Source organism: Pygocentrus nattereri, chromosome 15 (genome assembly GCF_015220715.1).
Source record: "Pygocentrus nattereri isolate fPygNat1 chromosome 15, fPygNat1.pri, whole genome shotgun sequence".
NCBI lineage: Eukaryota > Metazoa > Chordata > Actinopteri > Characiformes > Serrasalmidae > Pygocentrus > Pygocentrus nattereri.
Window position 1 is genome coordinate 34,904,910 of NC_051225.1, and position 17,893 is coordinate 34,922,802.

The following is a 17,893-nucleotide window of genomic DNA, read 5'->3' on the forward strand; positions in this document are numbered from 1 at the left end:
AGCACACTGCTTACAGAAATGAAGCTGGAAAGCTGGGCCTGTGCATCTTAGCCAAGAGTGTTGCTAAGGCAACAAAACAGAACTCTAAAACAGACGACTGCTACTCCACTTCCACCTGCAGGGGGAGACAGGATGTTGTAAGAGAATCAACACTAAACCGTCTCAGTGCCTTTAAAGGGCTCCTATCATATCATGGAACAACTTATGTGAACACCTTAAATGTTTTAACTTTCAGAGTATGTTGTTCCCCCCAGTTCACACAGATAATGGAAATTAATCTGCAAAAATAGGCCATTTTAAATTGGTTGTTTTTGTGATGTCACAAACACATTTACCTACATCTGCCTATTCAGCACACAGCAATTTAGTGCCACCAATCCAGGCTCATGTTAGAAAGAATTTTTCAAGCTAGACTGCTGTTTGAATCAGAAAAGAGCAGATTTACCTTTTTCAGTCTTAAAGGCACAGTAACAAAAACAGCCTGTTTAAAGACGCATGGAAAATAATAATGTATAAATAAATCATGACTGTGTAGCGTGCATAACACCACAAAAATGTCATAAGTAGACCTCTGGGATAAAAATAAAATATAAGAAAAATGTAGTATATGGGTTAGGGTTAGGGTTAGGTGATTTCTCATTTATTACATTGTATTTTATAGCACATTTAGAGTCATATTAGTTTTGTAGTGTCTTTTAATAATCATTATATTAACCCAAGACTTCTCAGCCAGCTGTAAATGCAATGATTGCAGAGTATATTGAATTCCTCTGATATGAGGTAGCACAGAACGGATATTTCAGAGCCCAACATTTTAAATATGTGTATAATTTTTCAGTAAATCTCCATGGATCACCACCTTATCGTGGTGGAGGGGTTTGCGTGCTTCAATGATCCTAGGAGCTATGTTGTCTGGAGCAAAAGCTCCTGGTAGGGTCTCCCATGGCAAACTGGTCCTAGGTGACAGGATAATTTAAATAATTAAAAACCAGGACCTGTGTACCCTGCCCAGAACAGGGTTACCGGGGCCCCACCCTGGAGCCAGGCCTGGGGGAGGGGCTTGCCAGCGACTGTCTGGTGGCTCGGGCCCAGCCCGAAGGGGTTACATGAGTCCCCCCTCCCATCGACCCATCACCAATGGGAGAGGCAGTAGTAGGGGTTCGGTGCTTTGTGGATCGGGCAGTGTCCGAAGGCGTGGGCCTTGGCGTTCTGATCCTCGGTTGCTGAAACTGGTTTTTGGAACTTGGAATGTTACCTCACTGGCGGGGAAGGAGCCTGAGTTGGTGCGCGAGGTCGAGAGATTCCGGCTAGATATAGTCGGGCTCACCTCAACACACAGCTTGGGCTCTGGGTCCAATCTCCTTGAGAGGGGCTGGACTTTATTCTTTTCTGGGGTTGCCCATGGTGAGAGGTGGCGGGCAGGTGTGGGCTTTCTCATAGCCCCTCCACTCGGTGCCTGTATGTTGGGGTTTTCTCCGGTGGACGAGAGGGTAGCTTCCCTACACCTTCGGGTTGGGGAACGGGTCCTGACTGCTGTCTGTGCTTATGCACCGAACAGCAGTTCAGAGTACCCAGCCTTCTTAGAGTCCTTGGGAAGGACGCTTGAAAATGCTCCTCCTGGAGACTCTATTGTCCTACTGGGGGACTTCAATGCTCACGTGGGCAATGACAGTGAGACCTGGAGGGGTGTGATTGGGAGGAATGGCCTCTCTGTTCTGAACCCGAGTGGTGTTTAGTTTTTGGACTTCTGTGCAAACCACAGTTTGTCCATCACGAACACCATGTTTGAACCCAAGGATGTCCATAAGTGCACATGGCACCAGGACACCCTAGGCTGCAGTTCAATGATTGATTTTGTAGTCGTGTCATCGGACTTGCGGCCATGTGTTTTGGACACTCGGGTAAAGAGAGGAGCTGAGCTGTCAACTGATCACCACCTGGTGATGAGTTGGATCAGGTGGTGGGGAAGATGCGGTCAGACACCGGGCAAAACCAAACGTATAGTGAGGATTTGCTGGGAACGTCTGGCAGAAGAACCTGTCAGATTGATCTTCAACTCACACCTCCGTCAGAACTTTGACCAGATATCGGGGGAGGTGGGGGACATCGACTCAGGATGGGCAGGGTGTCTGGACTCTCCCTTAGAGATAGGGTGAGAAGTTCGGTCATCCGAGAGGGACCCGGAGTAGAGCTGCTGCTTCTTTACATCGAGAGGAGCCAGTTGAGGTGGTTCGGGCATCTGGTTAGGATGCCTCCTGGACGCCTCCCTCGTGAGGCGTCACAGGCAAGTCCACCAGGGAGGAGACCCCGGGGAAGACCCAGGACATGCTGGCATGACTATATTGCCCAGCTGGCCTGGGAGTGCCTCGGAATCCCCCTGGAGAGCTAATGGAAGTGGCTGGGGAAAGGGAGGTCTGGGCCTCATTGCTTAAGATGCTGCCCCTGCGACCTGAACCCCGGAGAAGCGGAAGATGATAAATGGATGGATGGATTTTTCAGTAAATACACTTTTATCTCTATGTCACTGCAGGTTAAAATGTGAGGTGAAGTTTTGACATTTTCATTTCAGTTTTCAGAGCTTTGGTCTCCTTTTTCGGTTTCTTATACCTTATGAAAGGTCAGTCAGGTCATTGATGAAGTGTCCAGAAATTTCACGGGGCCAAGGTGGAAAACTTCACATGGAGCACAGTTGCCTATATGGAGCAGTATTTTCTAGAGCAAAGGGAAATCAGTATTAATTATCCAGCTCTAAATGTATTTGCCTGGTCATTTGGATGGAGTTCAGGGCCGTAAACTGAAGCCAGATAATCAGTTCCGCACTTTGTGTTTCAGTTCCACATAATGTGGCTGGCAGAGCATGGGGTGAAACCAGTTTTTTAAACAGTGTGTTTGTGTACCTGCCCACATCCACCCACATTTACACATTGTGCACATACAGATGACAGAATGAATTTACTTTCACAGATTTTCCCTCCACCTGTTTTTCTAAACAACCTTGTCATAGTGCCAGACAAGCCCACCAACACGTTACTCAAAGCTTTGAGAAACATTATGTATCAGGGAACACTGGGATACTTTTCAGACTTTTAATAGCTTATAGGCATCAGCGAACAATGATGCTCTCCATCACGCAATACCTTAACACCTTAAAGGGACCTTATCATGAGATTTTCTCAGTTTTGAAATAAGAATTTGATGCACAGTGTAATCATGATTAAGGTTTCAAACACATAGAGACACTGTAACTAAGCTTTAAAAAGAGTTTGTTTGAAATACATAGTTTTTGTGATGTCACAAAAAACAGCATACTTGCATACATCCGCCTATTCAGCCTATAGCAGTTCAGCCCCGCCCATTAATGCTTAAGTGTTTTAGTCTCAAATACTTTTTGAATGAGGCTCAATAGACAGCAGCCAATCAGAGCAGAGCTTGTTTACATATATTACTCTTATAAGGCCTATAAGGCACAGTAACAAAAACAGAATGCATTATTCATATTCTAAGTAAATTTGGTCCATTCATCATGAAATTTGCTCATAATGTAAAAATTAGGTTGAAAAACAGAAACTGAAAAAATTGGTATATTCACAGAGACAATATGAGCCTATTAAACACAAGATTTCTAGGCTATGTACTCTTGACAGTGAGGAACAGTGAGCCCCACTTGGAGGTCTACTGCAAAAAGACAATGAATGGACCCCCATACAAAAATAACTTTCAATGAAAGAAAAAGACAATATCATTTACAAGTCCATGCTGAGCCAAGGTGGTGCTCTAATGTAGCCTAATGATTAAAATATATTGTTATCACAGCTACTCCTCAGCCATGGGTGCAAAATAGCATAAGTGACAACATGAAGAGTCCAGTAAAGATGCTAAGAGACCCAGTTGCCACAGAGCTATAAGATAATGACATTTTTTTGAATATGTTATTTAAATGACAAAATCTTGAAGGACTACACTGTATTTTCAGTATATTACTCTTTGTATGGGCCCACATATGTGGCCTTTCAGTGTAACTTAAAAACTCAATGAGGTCATGAGGCATTCATGCCAATGCACATAATCCATCTTTACCCAGCCACAATTTTATATTGCTGCATGAATGACTGCATCACACCCACTGTACTTCTTAATGCTGCCAAATCCCTTAAAGATGATTTCTGAGGATTTTTATAAATCTAATAAATAAATGGTTATGTCATTCAGAGGGGTTTGATATGGAATGCTACACTCTAAAAATGGTTCTTGAGAGGTTCTTTTGTCAAGAAAATGGTTACATGTAGGGCCATGAACACTCATAGAACCCTTTGTATAATTATAGGGTTCTTAACATTGACCACACTGGAACCAGAGGTCTAAAGAGTTTAATTCCACTAAAAGCTCCCTCACAGAAAATTATTACACTAAAATCTCAATTTCCATTTTCTAAGCTGCTTCTCCCTCAGGGTCGTGGGGGGTGGGGGATGGGGGGTTCCCATCACCACCTCTGTAAAGAACTCTAAGACTGCAAGTTTCGCTATAATGAACCAACTCACATTAAAACACTCTGATTTTTTTTCTTTGCTCACATTTATAAAAACTTAAATGACGAGGGCCCAAAGTTTTATTAGATGCTTCTATAGCCTAAGACTAGGTCAGCCAGTTTACACTGTAGTCAGTATTACTGAATAATAGTCCTTAGTATGTAATAAGGAGTTACATTAAAATGGATGGAATTCCCCTTTTAAATGTGTAAGAAGGCTCATTGGTTCCTGATATCAGTCCTGCAAGACCCCATGTTTTGCGTAGCTTTAAGTTTTTGCACACTAACTCAATTCAGCTAATGAAGGCCTCTGTAATCATACAATGAGCTGAATCAGGTTTGTAGTGCAATCAGACTGGACTGCGAACCACTGTGCTAACCCACTGAACCCACATACGTTCTCCACATAGATTACCTACAAGAAGTCATTAACTGCCTCGGTTTCACATCCTCAACAGTGACCAGAGATGCTTTTTTTCTAGTAAATGCAGGAAAGCGATAGTCACTGTACTATGAAATGAAAGTGCAGAACTTCATAAGGAAGTGAACCGAGAGGTTGATGTTTTCAGGCATCAGCAATCTTTTCCTTCTGGACGCTTTCAGTTGTACTGACTGCACTAACCGTAAATGGTATGCATAAAAACATCTCTATAAACACAGAGCATGGAGGACATTTTTTTATTAATAATTAATTATAATAGCAAGCAATGTGTTATTTATCTCCTGCACATTCAGTAGGCATTTAGATATCCGATCATAAACGTATTAGTCCAGTTAGTGAACACAAATAATATACTACAAAATAAAGTCATAGACCTCCATTCAGCTTTAAAAATAAACATCAGTTCAGCGCAATGGGCGCTCTATTGAAAACAGCACATGGACCAGAATGTCAGAATTATTAATAACTTAAATATTAAGCACTTCATTGGTAGACATGTTATTTACAAATTCATATTTAAACATGATAACGAGAACCAAGCAAAAACCTTTGCAAAATTAATGAGCCATACAATGCGATTGGAAAAGGCCTGGGAAAATTACGACAGGTGCTATTTTCAGAAAGGTTTAGATAAGTACATTTTACACTGAACTCACAGCTTGGAGCTATGTACTGTGTCACTATGGTCTATTCATGTTTTATTAAAAATAAAAAAACAGTATTAGCGTACAAATTGGGTTAAATCCTGTTATTTTTGACACCTTTAGTTTGATATTTGTTCTTACTCTTAAATCTGAAAATACACAGAGTGTGTACTTATCCTACATTAAAAAAAACAAACATGAATGTCAACAACAACGAAGGACAGTGAGGTTAGCCCAGCACGACTGACATTCTAACTATATGAAAAAAAATTAAGGAATTAATACAAAAGTGTATCAGTACAAAAAAAATTTATTTACAACATGTGGAAATCGCGCATGTCTCTCTGCCCAAACTGTAAAATGCATAAAAAATTATCTACATGGTAAATCAAGCAGGTTCCTGTGAGCTATTCATAAGCCATTATTTGAAGCATGAGAGTAAGAGGCAGTAGGAGACAGCACTAACACTTTCATTATTGCATGGCTTTGCTTGAGGGCCAGCATGTGCAACACTTTGCATTAAAAGAGAATTCCACCCATTTTTCCACAACATTTCTGCAGAATTCAATTGTTAGGATGTAAAGAAAGTCATTCAAATGGGTTTGTTGCTCCATTCTAGAGAAACCAGGAGAAAATGAGTCACAGTGGTGGTGACAGGAACCAGACATCTGAACCACTTAATGCTACTAAAAGCTCCCTCACAGGAAGCCGATGCCTTTGAACAGGGGTCTCGAACTCATTTTAGATAGCGGTAGGCGTGTCATGACGACAGAATGAACGCAAACGATTGCGATTAGTGATTCAATGGTCTTTTTCCTGTTCACTTTATGCACCAAATACAAGCCTATGTGGCTAAAATGGGTTATCAGCCATCTTAGCTATCCTCTCTTTGTGGCTAACATTAAGCTGTGCTAGCATGAAATGGTGTCTACGGTTTCACAGAGTTGTGTGTACAGTCAACCAAACCACTTGTTCTTCTAGCATCTGTGCTAAAATTAGCATTACCGATTTAGCTATCTATAAACAGACATAAACAAACCTCTAAACGTGTTGCAGCACCCAGTTAAAAGTCTGAACTTTTGCTGAGAATTTGTCTTGGGGAATGTGTTTCCTGCCTTTTTAATTTATATGCATTAATATGCATTTATGAAATCTATTTTCTGCTTGATGTGGTACAATGATTGTCGAAGGACTAGCATTGGAATGTAACTACGGTCAGTTAAATATAGGTGGTTATGTAATAATTGTGACGGGCTGGATAACATGAGTGCACTAACATGCACTTAATAATCTGATAACTCCAAAAATTCAGATTTTGTCAGTAATCTGGGAACCATTTCACATCAAACCACTCTGAATGACTTTGTTCAAAAGTGAGTGAATATTGAACTATGCAGAAACCTTGAAAAATGTCGGAACTGCCTTGTAAGGTGGATCAGTTTGCCAGATATATGTGTATTAAAATCAAGCAAAACAGTGAGAAAACAGGCAGCACTGTAATCTCAGATTTCTAAAGCTTTTTAACTTAATTTTGAGGACTAATAATAGAAATGGAATTCATCTGTAAGTGAAAGTGGGAATTGAGAAGGATGCCACTCCCCCAGTAAGCAAACAAACATCAATGCTTGCTTTGACGTACGCTGAGTGACATTAATATTTGTTTTGTCACCACTATTAAAGTCATCGTGCACAGTCGGTTTAGCTCATAAATTGTCCTTAAAAGTACAGGCATAGTGGAAGGCACAGTTTAATCCATGATCTAAGTTTTGATGAGCCAGTCAACTGGGCATTAGTCCAGAATGTGATAAGGGACATAATTGCACTTGCAGGTTTTGAAAAAAAAGCATAACAAACAAACAATGCGTCTTACAAGCATCTTCTATTATACAGGCATTTTGCATTCACCAACTTGTTCTATTGCTCTTGTTTTCAAGCTCTTTAAAACTTTTGGCTTCTCTCAAGAACTGGTCAGCTTGCCTAAGCTTCTCCATGGCAGTGGCCAGCAGAATCTCTGGGCTACTTTCCCCCTCGTGGTCCAGTCCTATCTCCCCCAGCAGCTTTCCTGTTTCTTCAAGCTCTATAGATACTTTACTTTGCAAGTCCTTCATGTCACTTCCTTGCGGCGCAACGTGCAACTCAAGAAGGTCTCCAGTGGATGCGGCCCTTGTTTTTGAGGTCAGCGGTGTCGCTGGACTTCTTGGTGGAGGGCTAGTAGAGGAGCTCTCCACAGCTGCATTAGGTGTTACAGTTAGGATCGCTGGGGATGGCTCATCCACAGCCTTGCTATCACAGGACTCTAAGTCCTCTTCGCTGATCTCTTCATCGAGACCCTGGAGGCTACCTTCCAGCTTGTCTGTAGATGAAGTTACTTGGTCGCCACTTTCGGAATCCTCTGCTGATAGTTGGCCGCTGTCTACAGACTTTTCTTCCACTTCCACTTCCAGCCCAGAGATGTCGTCTTCAGTTGGATTACACGAAGGCAAGACAACCTTGTTTTCACCTTTGGTTTCCTGAGTGTCTGGTTTCGGATCATTCTGAGGGACACTTTTACTCTCAGAGGATGTGACAGTAGTAGGAAGTGAGCTGCTGGGGGAGACAGCAGGGACACTCTCTGGACCATCGTCTCCCGTTTTGACGGGTGGTTTTAGAGGTTTCTTTTTGGGTGGAGCAGGGGGTCCCTTTTTAACAGCCTCTGGAGTTGAATGTGGAGTTAATTTGAGTTCACTGACAGGTTTTGCAGGTTCAGGAGTTTTGGCTTGAGTCACATCCAAGGCAGCAGATTTGTTAGCTTCTACTTCAACAGAGATGTTCTCCAACGCTGTACTAGGTGAATCCCAACATACTCCTTGAGGCTTTGGGACATTATTTGAGAGAATGAATGCAGTATCCTCTGTCTTAACCTTGTCTTCTTCTTGCACTGCCTTCTGAGAGTCAATGCTATCATCTTTCACATCCTCATTGACTTTGCTGTCTTTATCATCTATATCGTCTTTATCATCTTTATCATCTATATCGTCTTTATCATCTTTATCGTCTTCATGGTCTTTATCATCTTTATCATCTTTATGGTCTTTATCATCTTTTTGGTCAACATCATTGTCTTCTGAAAGGCTGTCTTGCTTCTTTAAACTGAGTGCCTGGCTGGGTTTCTTGTCTTTGGATGGTGGAGTTGGTGGATGGGTGGTGGTCTTGGGAGAGGCAGGTTCATTAGACTCTGTATCATCTGTCTCTTTTAGAGTTGGACTTGACTTGCTTGGAGAAGGTACTGCTCCAGACTCCACCCCACTGTCTGAGACATTATCTCGAGTGGCATCCCCATTGGCAGAAATGGTCAGTTTATTCTCCTTCGAAGGAGGCATAGGGGGTGTCAAGACTCTTTTCTCCTGTATCACTTCACTTGTTTCCTCCTCTTCTGTATTTTTGGATGGTTTCTTCTCCTTTGATGGTGGCATTGGTGGCATAAGCACCTTCTTCTGTGGGGGTTCATTCTCCTGACTTTCGCTGGGTTTGTTCTCTTTTGAAGGGGGCATGGGTGGTTTCACGACTTTCTTCTGAGGTTCACCTTCCTCAGCTCCACTTTCCTCTGGAATGTTGCCTAAAGACTTTGATGGAGTTGTTTCAGGCTTTCCAGTCTCACTCCCTTCAGCAGGTGGGACGTGTGTTCCATTAGGCGTACCCTCGACACCATCGAGGTCTAGCCTCAGAATTCCATCCACTGAGACATTTGCAGCCTAATGAAACAATTAACATGAACTTTAAGTATTAAGGTCTATTCAACACTTAACAGCTTATGTGGAAAAATATACCTTTTATGTAAAGGTGTTATGAAGGTGTTATGTACATACCTCCTTCATGTGTATCCTGGTTGGTGGCCTTCTACCACGATTGCCCTTTGGCCGAGAACGTGTTACATGCTCCAAAGAGAGACCTTCATCTACTTTTACCTTTGGTGGGGAAAAAAAATCTAATTAAAGCATACATAATATTACGTATTGTTATTTAGTAAGCTATTGCAAGTGGTTAGAATAACGTTGCTTCTTCAATATTAAATTACCATTTAATATTAAAACTATATTTTTTTGTCACCCATAACGTGAGATATTTTTAAATCCAGTGCCTAAAATCATTTATTACTAACACACAGACTAAAACTTATGAATGCATTATTACAAATGTGCTGTACTGTGAAAAAGTCAGAAATTCTTTGTTTATTTAAGTTTACTGGATTACTTGGATGAGAAGCAGAAGATAATAAACAGAAAATACAAACAACCTCTGAGACTGAATTGTGCAGATTTTGTCTAAAAACAAGTCTCCTGAAAAGAATGGAAGCTGTAATAAGGGTCAAGAGTGACACTCTTTAATAGTGATCTATTAAATATATGTTTTTTTTTAACACTGAATAATGTATAACTTGGCTGCCTTGTCTGGAAATTAAATAAATGAAGGTTCATCTCTGACTTTTGCACAACACCGTATATTAAGATTAAGTTTACAAAATTGCTATATTACTTTCTTATTATTACTTAAGTTGAACATTTTCATTGCATTAAGAAGCATTGTGGATACCTCATCAAAGATTTTATTTTTTGCCCTGTTAATGCCATCACTGAGCGCCTTGATCCAAGCATCCTTCTCTTCCTGACTTTCAGCCTGCAGTTTGACACTAGAGACCTGAAAGCAAATAAGCCAACAAAGTCTAAAGGACATCAAACAAGTTCAGAATGTGTTAAATGTAATGTAATATTAAAGAACCGTATAGCTGACTTTGTTGACTTTGAAAGATATGCAATTTTGCTCAAAGTATGGGCTACATTTAATATTTGGTGATATTTATAAATCTTACAACAACATAATGTGATAAATGTGCTCTTCATAATATTGTGAATAATATGTCCCTGCTGTCAGAACAAACCTCATATCTCCAAAATGAGAAGGAAAAAAAACAACTTTACTTTTAATGTAAGCCAATAGAAGCAGATGTTTTTCCAACTGTTTTTGGGCCATTTATATTGGTCTAAATTTCACCATGAAATTTAGCTACAATGTAAAGGCCAATAGTCATTTTTATTAGTAATTCAATAATATAAAAAAAAAAACCCCTGAAAAACAGCAAATATGGTGATACAAGGTTTTGTTATGACACCAGTGATATAAAGCAAACAAAATATAATTAATACATAAAACAGATAAAGTCACAGTGTGGAAGCTCAGCTTGAATGAAACCCCTAAAATGATAATTAGCATCTTTGAACTGTAGATTTTTGCCGTAGAGAAAAAGAAAGGACTTAGATGCTCTAAAATAAAATCATTTCAGTTTGATATGGATCTTACAGGTTTACAGAATCACATTGTAGCTTTCAAAACATAATCAATGCATTGCTGCACTCCCAACAGAGACCCAATCTCACAACTCAGCACAGTCGGATGCTTTCATGCTGTCAAAGACTCAAAATGTCAGATCTTTAAGCAGATATGCTTAATTTGCTTAAAAGAGCTACGTAATTGGCGCAATAAGGATCAACAATGTGGAACAAAGTCATGAGCCGTATATCCTGTGCTGCTTCTTTCCAAACCACAGAGGAGCGCATGTGGATCCTTGCCAATAATGATAACTGTATGCCAAGACTAATCAGATGAAGAATGTTTTTAGTCTGAGCTTTCTGTAGAAATTCCTAAATGGACTGTTTTGTCGTGAATTGTCTGTTAGTATTTTTACGCAGTGTACTGTTCTGCTGTGGGTGTGAAGTGTGAAACACATCCTGGTTCTTGCAGGGCTCAGCATGAGTCTTTGATGTCCCACAAATTCCACACTGTTTCTTTACTCAGCGTTTTTCAAAATAAGCCAAAATCATATTCTGTAACAAACAGCAGTCAGTTTGATTGATTACCAACATAAAATAGAGGTGTAGAAATACACTGCTCTATTGATTCAACCAATAGATTATAAAGGATTATAATTATTTTGTTAAAAAGTATGTACTGTGCTTGAGCCGACTGACAGTCGTATCACACTAATCACTGATAGACTGCATCTGTCACTATGGCTATCAAGTTGACCATAAATGTCAAAATAGTGTTGTCTATTCACACAAAAGAAAAGCATATAATTTCTTTTGGAGGAAAACTATGTATGTCCAAAATGACCAATTTACAGGAGAAGAAAAACATTCTTAACTTCTAAGATAGCTAGATTTCATAAGTGAGTTCGGACCTTTTGAAGTTTTAACACACAAAAAAACTATTTTCAAATTATGTAAAAAAATTAAGACATTAGGATACAACACTCTTGTGTGATAGCGACATGTGTCTCTGTTTTAACACATTTCAGAATATTCTACAGCAGCAACAGGCAGCATTTTCTTTTTTTTACAGTAGTCATGCATGCCAAACAGATAAAGCTGTACTGTGGCCTTCCACGCATGGAATGCCTTCCCTCGTGAAACATGAACAGACATGAAAAATCAGCAGTGAAAAAGGTCACAAGCTCAGAAACCAGTCCCTAACAGCAGGTCCATCGCCATCGTTCAAAGGACTAAATTAAACATGAAATTGTGGTGCACTTTGAGAGTACAATACAGTAGTAATTACTGTGGAAATATTTTGTTAACTTAGTTCTTCAACTATACAAATACAACTTCTGTCAAAATAATACATTTTTATAGGTATTTTGATTAAAAAACCCATCTTTTTTGAGGTCCCACATCTATTAGAAATAGAGGTCTTTCTAAAAATTCTGCCCATCATTATGTTCTAGTGGCTCCATGTGGCATTGCGTTCTTGGACCCCGATGATTGCCACTTGTGATGTCATTTCTAAATAGTCCGTCAGTGCTCATCATTTGTTTCTGTAATGTTATTTTAGCTCTGACTGGCCTATGTATTAAATGCTATATCTGTGGGTGGTCCAAATATTGATCGTGAACTGCTGCTTTGCTCTGTTTTAGGGCAGAGGAAAGTTAATAAATCTTCAGCTTTACACAATTCCTGCGAGTGGCATGTTCACTATTCAAAACAGCAAGTTTGCTTGTTCGATGAAAGTTATGGAGAGGTCTGAATTGTTTTCACACCCCGCTTCATTCACTCTTTATTGCTCACTAGCAGCTCAACATAGAGTCATGACATTTCACACATAGTGAGACAAGAGTGTCCTAGTTTTTCTGATAACAGACTTATGGAGGATAAATATTTTATTAGATAATATTAAGTACAAAACTTCAAGTCTATTTTCATTCAGCCACTAGAGGGTGTGCAGAAAGAGGTTAATAGTAAGCTTTAGCCATTTGAACAAGAAGCATTTTGAAGGTTTTAAAAGTGTAGTTTTACCAAACCACTCCAAAGTTAAAATATAGTTAGCTTAGCAAGTTAGCAAATGTCTGTCCAAAATCACAAGCATAGTTTTTACCCAGGCTCTTCTGTGCTTTTACTACCTACCCCATACCCCTCTTATTATACTATTGTCAACTGGTAATATACCGCGTCATTGCATATGTATGTATACCGCATATAGGTCATACCATGCCTGGTATGTGGCCAATTTTTAATTAAAAAAAAAAAAATTAATTTAAAAAAATCTAAGCAAATCGAGTCATGATTTCAAATGATTTCATGAGCACTGTCCTACAGAACTATCACCAGATCAAAATGTGTGACAGAAGTCACTGATGTGGTCATTAGGCTCTGAACTTCTTTTTCCAGGTCTGCATCATGTGAAGCCAGAGGCTGTGCTGTCTGACTCACAGCTGGCTGCTCACTGTATTCAGGAGAGAGGAAAAAGTGACAGGGAGGGTCTGGCTGTTCTTTAGACACACACACACACACACACACACACACACACACACACTCTCTCTCTCACACACACATACATCCTTTTTTACATCTGCTGGACTCTCGGGAGCTTCAGCCTCCTCATCTGTTAGCAATACCGCATATTTCTCCACTGAGGTATCTCCTCCACATTTCTGACGTTTGGAATTCTCTACTAGAGTGCACAGCATGCAGGCCAAAGAGGCTCAAACACTATAAACAACTTTCAAAAATGTCTTGTAGCTGGAAAGGAATTGAGTTCATAGAAATTACTGTACTAATAAATACTGTAAACATCTTCAGGGCTTACTGACAGTCTAGACTTCTTCACATCATTGGAGAGTCAAGTGCATTTTGCTGCTTAACGCAGCCAAGAACTGCTTACACTGACAGGAAAAGCGGGTTAACAGACAGAAAATAACCAGTCTCAGACTGCTGTTTTAGCATGACTTGTAGTTGCAGGCTATTGTCAAAATGGGCTAACTTTACCCCATGTTTCAGTAGTGATTGTTTCAGTAGTGACACTTAGCTAATTTGAGCAGAAAAAAAAAAAACGGTAGCAAGGACATGACTAGCAAACGCAGCTTTGAACAAATGTACAAGATCCTGCTGGTGTGGGTTTCCTCTCTTTCAGTGATGCATGCAAAAGTGCCTTGAGTGCTAATAGCTCTTCTTCATAGAGAATGACAGATTTTATAACAAACTATGGCGCTATTTATCATTCAAATTGAAATAATGAACTAATGCATAAACTATAAGTTCCAGATCTGAAGACCTCTGGTCAAAATGATAGAATTCCTTTACAGTAAATAAAGCATTTTCAAACAACTGTAACAAGGAGCAAGGAGGCGGACGCATATGCGGAGATAAGCAAGTTTTATTTCGGCCAAATCCAGGGTCGTGGTCATGACAGTCCAGGTTGACAAAACCAACACGGAGAGATTGGGGTTCAGACATGACGAAAGAAACACTGAATCAAAAAACAACACGAACAAACAATCAGAACATGAGGGTAAACGAGGGACAGGTGGAAACACAGGTGGAGACAATCAGGGGTGGAGTCACGAAACAAGAGGGCAGGACTGAAAACCAAAACAAAAGCATATGGAGAAGGACTGGGATGTAAACACAACAGGAGCACATGGAGGAGTGGGAGGAGCCAAACATGACAACAACATCCTTGGAGTTGGCTCAAATAAGATTTTTAAAATGTATATAGTTGTGTGCAAAAGTTTCAGCACAGGGGTGTTCAAAGTTTCACATACAACTATACAACTTCCTAAAATTGAGGAATGTATGAACTGGAGTCACTGGATCTCCTGCGTTTGACCTAGGCTGAGGATTAGACTTTTTCCAACTCCTGAAGAGCTTCTTTTACATTCATGGCATTTGGCTGACGCTCTTATCCAGAGCAACTTTCAATTTGATCATTTTTACATAGGTAGGCCAAGGCGGTGTTAGGAGTCTTGCCCAAGGAATCTTATTGGTATAGTGTAGGGTGTTTGCCCAGGTGTGGATTGAACCCCAGTCTACAAGGCAGAGGTGTTAACCACTACACTATCCCAACCACCCAACCACTTTCATATACTTGAAAGCAAACAGCATTTGTTTGTGGCTTTTTTCATGTACCACAGTATCTGCACAGTCAGAAAAAAAGTTGTTTCCCTCTTTTTCAGAAAAACAAACAGAATCCCTGCAGTGAAGGACCTTTTAAATTACAACTGACTTCACACAGCTGTGATAAAGACAGGATGTTTCTGCTTTCATTTTTGTATCGAGTGTGAGAAATTCATGAACAGTAATAATCAAAACTACGCTCAAAGATTCTCTCAGGGGGTAACCAGTCATAATATAAATACATTTAAATACATTAAAGTGTAATTATGGTAAGATGTAGTTAAGGTATAGTTTTTCAAATCTATTTAAGGCAAATCTATTTTGCAGGGTATCACCAACTAAAACACTCAATCCCATATGTCTAGTCACTTCCGGTCTTTTGCAAGTGTTTACGCAGACTCTGGACTTCCCCTGAAGTTCACTCTTAGTTGTGCAAAATGTCACAGGAAGATAAATCATGAGAGTAAGCAATATGCAGACTCGTTAGTGGTCTTGAGTCTGGGCAGATATGTGTCTCATTCATAATGGTCCACACAAAGAGCCAGTGTGCTTTTCCCGCATGCCATATTGAACCGATGACGTCATCGACCGCTAGCCTGCCCTCACTATGTATCGCATTGTTAATTGATAAGAGCCCCTCTTTATGCCACAGACAAGAGAAGAGTGGAGTGGTCTGCTGCGTCTGACATCGCAGTGTCACCCCTAATGAACACGCAGTGTCAACACTTACCTTACTCCCACTCTTCTGCGATCCTATCAGTATCAGCCTGTTTTTTTTCTTGAAGACACTGCGTAACTCATGGCATTTGTCGAAGTTTTCCAGGTCTAATCGCTCTAAGCAGTTCGTAAAGTCCTGTGGGAGAAAGGAGAGCTTTAGCTTGTTTACTTCAGACCTAAACAAGGCCTTCAAAGAAAGAAGAAGACCTCGGAATGTTCTAGCAGTTCCTTATAACATTCATTTAAAAGCATTCTGTGTTGTTGCTATCAGAATAAACCTCACATAGCCACAATTGTGACTTTACAGAGGAAGGAAAAATATTATTAACTTGTAATGGAAGTTAACTTAACAAGATGTGTTTTCAAGTAATTTTAAGCTGCAAATTACTACTAAACTACACGCATACAGTCTTGTGGAAAAGTCAGACCACCCTTCATTTATTTAACCTCTCAGGAGATCTTTCTCAGGAGATTATATGTTATAAGTCTCTTGCATAAGAAACTTGTATAAGAAACTAGAGAGACAATTGGACTCCTGACAACCATCTGGAAGACCTAATGGACCCCAAAACTGTCCCCATCAGATAAACAGCACTTAAAGCTTTCATCTTTGAGAGAGAGGAGAAAATCAAGCTGCTTCAGATCTGAAAACATCCACAGGTGCTTCTGTCCATCCTTCCACTGTGAGAAGATGATCGGTGTTATGGGTCTGAAAGGATGTGTAGCTGTCAAGAAGAGCCTCACTGAGAAAAGGAGACGGACACATCAAACAAAGAGGCTGAACAATGGACTGACCACCCCAGAGTCCAGACCTCAACATCACTGCATGTGTTTGGATTACTTCAGAAAATGATCAACCAGCTTCTAAGACTGAACTTTGGGATTCTTTGACAAGAATCAAGGTGCAATAAAGGTAAAGAAATTATATGTAGTTATTGAGGCTTCTGATGAATTTCTGTTAAACATATATTTTCTGTTTGTTTCTGACACAGAAAGATGAATAGCTTGTATTTGATGGCCGTTTTGACTGGTAATGAAATAAATGAGGGGTGGTCTCTGACGTTTGAACAATGCAGTACATACCACACATATGCATTATAGCAATGGCCTGCCTGCTCCACCCCACATCTCTGAACTGTTAGGGCTACAGCCATGTACGGCTCACACAGGGCTGTCAGAACTGCCTTACCAAGAGTTAATAAAGGTTCTGATTGCACAGTATACATGTGAGCGTGACTCTTATGTTGTGCTGTATATCGCAAGCTCATCTTCAGGAACTCTTGCAACAGCAGCTGATGGAAACACTGATTCATTTGCGTTTCTTTCACCAACTTTCTCGAAAACCTAGTGCTAAATATATGCTAATGCATAAATAAAATGCAACTATTACTATCAATATTGGAAAAGAAAAGTCCTTTAGCCCTAATATATCACAGCTCGATGCCCTGATACTTCTTTTTTCATTGCCCTCTGTAAGAAATGACTTAATGTGGTAACAAGCTATTGAATTGCTTTTATAAAACTTTGAATAAAACACTGGTTTATTATAAGTGCTCATGTAAGTTAAATAAAACTAGTTAACTTGCTTTTTATCACATGAAGGTTGAACCATAAATAAATTATTTGGATCATTCTACATTTGAAGTGGGAAATCATGTCACAAAGGTTGCAGGGCTTTAAAAAGACACTTAAAATATTAGGCACAGCTCCAAAAGTTGGTATGTACATTTACACAGTCGACCTAAGATTAAATAATTCTTCTCCTTTAAAATTCTCTGATTTTCCCTTTTTTATCCTGTTTCATAGACGCTCTGCACCTGTAAAACATCTTGTCACAAAACCAATTTGAGAAACTATTTTTACTATATAATAATATTTTTAAGATGTTTACGTCAGACATTTGTATGAAACAGATTCATGTTTACTTTTTATATCATTAACCTTACACTCCTTTTAAAAAGTATGTATTTTATTTAAATAATTAATTTGTCAGAACTAATTATCTTTGGTTTTGGTTACTAGTGTTATCAGGACTCTTATGTTACTTTTTAACATAGTATTTCCATCTCTATTAACCTGTTTCCTTGGGTCGAGGCTTACCAGAGAGGAAGCAACTCAAAGCATCACATTCTATCTGTCACTG

General features: G+C 39.7%; 1 protein-coding gene across 1 annotated transcript in view; it reads right to left on the reverse strand.

Moving 5' to 3' along the window:
- Positions 1 to 5,187: 5,187 nt before the first annotated feature.
- plekho2 (pleckstrin homology domain containing, family O member 2) overlaps positions 5,188 to 17,893 on the reverse strand; it is a 34,358-nt gene continuing 21,652 nt past the window's right edge. The window contains exons 3-6 of the mRNA XM_017699549.2: positions 15,764 to 15,886; positions 10,181 to 10,285; positions 9,457 to 9,555; positions 5,188 to 9,342 (exon numbers count right to left, since the gene is read on the reverse strand). Coding sequence (XP_017555038.1) covers positions 7,513 to 9,342; positions 9,457 to 9,555; positions 10,181 to 10,285; positions 15,764 to 15,886 — 2,157 coding nt within the window. The 3' untranslated portion in view covers positions 5,188 to 7,512. The remainder of the gene's footprint in view (positions 9,343 to 9,456; positions 9,556 to 10,180; positions 10,286 to 15,763; positions 15,887 to 17,893) is intronic.